Source organism: Callorhinchus milii, unplaced genomic scaffold (genome assembly GCF_018977255.1).
Source record: "Callorhinchus milii isolate IMCB2004 unplaced genomic scaffold, IMCB_Cmil_1.0 Scaffold7, whole genome shotgun sequence".
NCBI lineage: Eukaryota > Metazoa > Chordata > Chondrichthyes > Chimaeriformes > Callorhinchidae > Callorhinchus > Callorhinchus milii.
The window spans coordinates 1,293,684-1,299,438 of NW_024704748.1; the positions used below are offsets into that span (position 1 = coordinate 1,293,684).

General features: G+C 49.9%; 1 protein-coding gene across 1 annotated transcript in view; it reads left to right on the forward strand.

Annotated features, from left to right (window-relative positions):
- The window catches only part of LOC121849469 (secreted frizzled-related protein 1-like), a 12,238-nt gene extending 6,723 nt beyond the window's left edge, over positions 1 to 5,515 (forward strand). The window contains exons 4-5 of the mRNA XM_042336790.1: positions 2,596 to 2,672; positions 5,056 to 5,515. Of these exons, the coding sequence (XP_042192724.1) occupies positions 2,596 to 2,672; positions 5,056 to 5,381 (403 nt within the window). The 3' untranslated portion in view covers positions 5,382 to 5,515. The remainder of the gene's footprint in view (positions 1 to 2,595; positions 2,673 to 5,055) is intronic.
- Positions 5,516 to 5,755: the final 240 nt, after the last annotated feature.

Here is a 5,755-nt window from a genome sequence, read left to right on the forward strand (position 1 = left end):
AACTCGGGATGGAAAATGCTGTCACTGTCCAGCGCCTTGGGACATCCTCCCGACATGAAAGGCGCTATACAAATGTAATCTTGCTGTTGTTGTTGGATGGGATAGAGGGAGAGGAAAGCATGACTAGACAGTACACACACGTGTACCCACACGCATATACACAAACATGTACACACACAAACCTCCACAGTGATGGCATGTCTCATACACCCAGTTGCGGGAAAAAAAACACGATCTACACAAATTTACATTTACACAGCGCCGTTCACATCGGGAGGATGTCCCAAAGTGTTTAACAGGTTCTGTCTAAGCACCTGAGCTGGGCTGCCAAGCGAGAACGCACATTATAAGCGAAACGCACACTTTCCAGCACTTCTGTTGTTGTCAAAATGCCTCAAAACGCTTTCGAGCCTTTATGGACAAGGGTGTATTTTGTGGGGAGCGCACCAGCCAATTTGTGCCCAGTCATTACACTTTGCAGTAAAATCCCGTGAAGTGCTTTGAGACGTCCTCGTGACGCTGTATCAACAAGATTATTATTATAACACCTCGCCTCACCGAGAACAACATCTTGAAGCACTTCGAAGGGTAGTCCCCGTCACGTGCAGTGACTGTGTTGATTGACAGAACAAACGAAACGACATTTCTTCCGTGGTAATTTAACCCGTTTAATTTCACTGGTGTTCCTGAATTGGAATTATTTGTTTCTCCCCCGCCGGGTGTCTGACACGCGCGGAAACCCATCACCGTTGCTCAAGAGTCTCCAAACCAAACTGAGAATGCCACACATCCCTCCACCACATGGAAATCCCAGAGAGAGATTGTGGGGATGGAATACACTCTCTCTCTCTCTCCCCCCAGAGGAACGCATCCTGTTTACCTAATTCCAGAAAGTATTAGGCGCAGGTTGGCAAGAGCCAAGGCTTGGGGACCCCAGAGTGTGTGTTGGGGTAACTGCTGGAGTGTAACCCCCTAAACCCACACAGTTTGCCATTTGTATCACTGTCTGGCCAGCTTTTCCGCTGCTTGTCCAGCGAGGACCACCCTCCCCGTTAGGGCTTTGGCTGCAGGGTTCACAGGAGCTGAGGGGGAGGATTCCCTGTCCCCAGTGACTGGTTCTCAGTGCTGGAGCCTCGAAGCAGAGAGTTAAATGAAATTGTTAGGCTGCGCCCAATAAATCCGCCCTCTGCTTACACTGTCTTCACTTCAGTGGAGTGAACTGTGTACCTTTGTATAAAAGGATGATTAAGAACCCGTCTTGTGTGTCGCTGTGTTTATAACGAAACATTTTATACTGGATTAGAGACGCCGCCCTGATTGATGCTCACTTCACAAAGTGAGTCCTCAGGTTCTCTAGTTCCCTGTTAAACCAACCGGAGAGACTGACTCACAAGGTGAATGACACTGGAACTCCATCAGAGAATTCACCACACAGGAGGGGGCCGTTTGTGTCTTTGCTGGTGCTCACTCCCCAACCCCACCTCTCCCCACTGGAGCTCTCTACTCTAACCCCATTCCCTGCTCTCTTTCTCTCTCCCCATCGTGTCTGTGCTGGGGCTCACTCTACATCAGAAAGTTGTGGACATCAGATCACTTTACTGTCACTGTGTCTCTCCCTCTCTCTCTCTCTCCCCCAGTGTCCTGGCTGACCATCCCCCAGATACAATCCCTCGCTCACTTCAACAGCTGTTTCTTTGTGGGACGCAAATTGGCTGCCGCGTTCGCCAACAGAGCACGCAGTCACCGCACTTTACAGTGAATCCCGGGGAGCGCTTTGAGATGTGATGAGGCGCTGGGTGACTGATGTGGTTGTCAGTATTAGTCTGTGCCGGAGTAACCCAACAGTGTGTTTGGCTTTTGCTGTTGGGACCCTGGGCTCGGGCCGGGCAGATTCCCTGCATTGGGGCCGAGTGGCCGTTGTTTCCCTCATTTCCCCCTGAAAACTACCCTCTCCATGACTGTGTACTTTGTGGGTGAAACGTGGCAGCCAATTGTGCACAGCAGCGTCCTACTATTGAGTTGACCAATTTTTCGGGGGGATTATTACTCTCGGAAAGTGATCCGTCAATCCACTAACAACCGAGTTCCCACTCACTGCAGAGGGGTGTGGAGTGAGGAAACCTGCCCAAGGATCTGCGCTGCCCAGGAATCGTACCCAGGTCCTCTCGCTTGCGAGCCGAGCGCAGTGCCCATTGAGCTCCGGGACTTGTTATGGTTCCGTGGTGAAACACTCGGCTATTTGTCCCGACATATAAACAACAACAGCAACTTGATTGTATACAGCGCCCTTCGTGCAGGATAGCGTCCCGGAGCGCTTCAGAGTGTCACAGTCTGACCACGAGCCGAGGGAGAGAGGGAGGGGGGAAGCGGACCTTAAGCACAATCAAAAAGGAAGGTCTTTTGGTGGGATTTGAAGGTGGGGAGAGAGACAGGAGGCAAGGCGGAGGGAGAGAGTTCCAGAGTTTCGGGGCGTAGTGACTGAAGGCACGTCCATCGATGCCTCGTTCCACAGAGAGATGGCAGGGAGGGGTGAGGAGAGGGGGAAAGAATGAGAACTAAGTGTTTTTTTTTTCTCTCTGTTTGACTTGCCCGCAGAGTCCAAGATCTGCCCCCATGTGACAACGAGATGAAAGCTGACGTCATCCTGGAGCACTTCTGTGCCAGTGAGTTTGGTAAGTCTCCGCTATTCTGGGAAAGATTCCCAGGATGCAGGCGCTATCCCAAAAGAGAAGGGAGTTCCTCTCTCTCTCTCTCTCTTCTCGCCCGGTGTCTGGCCAACAACAACCCATAGTCACATCCTGTTATATCCTGTTAACAGTTTATCGTGCGAAGCGCTTTGGGACATCCTCTGATGTGAAAGACACTGCATCGAATGCAAGGAATATTATTCTTATTTAAAATGCAAACATAATAATAAGAATCCTCACCTTCGATCACAGCCTTAACCAAAAGCGTTAAAAAGGATTATGCTGGAACGTGCAGTGACTGTGTGTGTTTTGGGGGTGAAGGCAGCAGCTAATTTTGCGCACAAACTAGCTGGGGTTCGTCCCCACAAACAGGTGTGAAGCGAGCGAGCAAGAGAAAGAGTGAGCGAGCGATATTATCTGGGGATTTCCGTCCGTTGTGATTTGATCGATACTCACACACTCGATGGTTCAGCTGCTCAGATTAGATGATTTGGGCCGGAGTGGTTTTCGGTGGGGATGGCATGAGGTGAGGGGGGGGGAGAGGAGAGAAGAGGGTCACCTACAGCGTCAGCCGTCAAACTGGCAGCCAGCCGGTGAACATCAAGTAATCCCTTTCAGACAACGGAGGGTTATGAGACAGACTCACTTACGGAGAGGCAAACTGTAAGGATTTTACTGTCACAACTCATTTGATTGCTTGTTTCGTCATTTTATATTTAGTTTGAGATAATCCTAACAAAGCTGTAAAATCTCCTCGTTAGCAAATGCCACTGGTTGACTAAAACCATATTAATCTGTGAGGAATAATTAAATTGAAGGGACGGAAAAGAGCAGGGAATGGGGTTAGAGTAGAGAGCTCCAGTGGGGGAGCGAGCCCCAGCACAGACACGATGGGGGGAGAGAGAGAGCAGAATGGGTTGAGTAGAGAGCTCCAGTGAGGAGCGAGCCCCAGCACAGACACGATGGGGGGAGAGAGAGAGTAAGGGATGGGGTTAGAATAGAGAGCTCCAGTGGGGGAGTGAGCCAGCACAAGGATACGATGGGGAGAGAGAGAGCAAGGAATGGGATTAGAGTAGAGAGCTCCAGTGGGGAGCGAGCCCCAGCACAGACACGATGGGGAGAGAGAGAGCAAGGAATGGGATTAGAGTAGAGAGCTCCAATGCGGGAGCGAGCCCCAGCACAGTCACGATGGGGAGAGAGAGAGAGCGAGGAATGGGGGATTAGAGTAGAGAGCTCCAGTGGGGGAGCGAGCCCCAGCACAGTCACGATGGAGAGAGAGAGAGCAGGAAATGGGGGGATTAGAGTAGAGAGCTCTAGTGGGGGAGTGAGCCCCAGCACAGACACGATGGGGAGAGAGAGAGAGAGAGAGCAGGGAATGGGGTTAGAGAGCTCCGGTGGGATCCCAGTAAAGGGAAGCTGGTGGATTCCAACCAATGTAACATCTGTTTGAAATGTAAATGAATGTTGAGGCAATTACACAGACATTTCAAAACACATCAACTGGTAAGTAAGTGCAGGTTTTATCCACTTGTATGCCAACTCACCAGTAAACACTGCTCTTATTTTCAAGAGTAAGGTTCACTGCTGGCGGAGTGAATTTTGGGCAAGTTTCCTTACTCCACACACCTGTTTACTTAGCAGTAAGTCGGAACCTGATTGTTGGTCAATTGGTGGATCACTTTCTGGGGGTAATAATCCCATCAGAAAACGGTCACTCAATCCAGGACAGTTTTGTGTGTCGCTGCTGTGTGCAATTGGCATCGCCCACAAAATATACAGTCAATTCACTTTACCCGTGAAGTGCTTTGAGCCGTCTCGACAATGTGATAGGGGGCTGTATCAATTGCAAGGTTATTATTATGAGAGTCAATAATGGTGGGGATGGCTTCCATGAATCAGTGAGGGTTGATTTAAGAAGGTTTTGACCTTTGATTTGTAGTAAGCCTTACGTTTCTCAACCTTTTAAAGGGAGTTGGTATTCCCTGCAATCAATCTGCTCTGAGACACTGCTCTGCGCAAGTGACGCTATATTATAATACTGCATAATAATAATAATCCTTTTGATATAGGGCCTTATCACGTCTTCGAGAATTCTCAAAGCGCTTCACAGAATATACTGTAAAGTGAATTGACTGTATATTTTGTAGGCGAAATGCAGCAGCCAATTGCGCACAGCAGTGTCCCACAAACAGTCGTGGATTGAGTGACCAAATTATTGTTGTTTATCAGAAATATAAAAATTATATTTTATTCGTCGATCTAAATCCAAACCTAAGTGCAAGTTGTTGTTGTTGATGCCGTCTCACTCCACCCACACTTCCTTGTGTGTCTTGTTCCCCACTCCTCCCCCCCCCCCCACCCTACGCAGCGCTCAAAATGAAGATCAAGGAGATCAAGCGGGAGAAAGGCGATCGCAAGATCCTGTCTCAGAGGAAGAAGAAGGTGCTGAAGGCGGGGCCGCTGAAGAAGAAGGACTTGAAAAAACTGGTTCTGTTCATCAAGAACGGGGCGAGTTGCCCCTGTACCCAGCTGGACAACCCCAGCAGCAACTTCCTGATCATGGGGCGCAAGTGGGACAACCAGCTCCTGCTCACTGTCATCCACAAGTGGGACAAGCGTAACAAGGAGCTGAGGTATGCCGTCAAGATGATGAAGAGCTACCAATGTCCCACCTACCACCATGTCTTCCAGTGACTCCCACCCCCAACATCTGGGGACAAGATGGACTGAGGCCCCGGCCTCCTAATAAGCTTTTTATACTCGTGGCCTTCAAGCAGTGCTGCGCGCTCTCCTATTTACCCACCCCATCCACATCCCCCATTTCCTCTCCTTCCCTCCCCTCTCGCCGTTTCCTCTCCTCCCTCCCCGCCCCTCATTCTCCATCCCCTCCCCCCTCCCCCAATCTTACTGAGTGAACTTTTCTTCTTGTAGTGATTGGTGGAAAATCATCAGAAATGGCCGGGTGGAGTGACAGGTGAACAGAGGTGCATGGACAATAGGGCAGTGAATGAGATGAGGCTTTTATTTCTCTCTCTCGTCGCTCCCTTTCCAAATAATCGTGACACAAG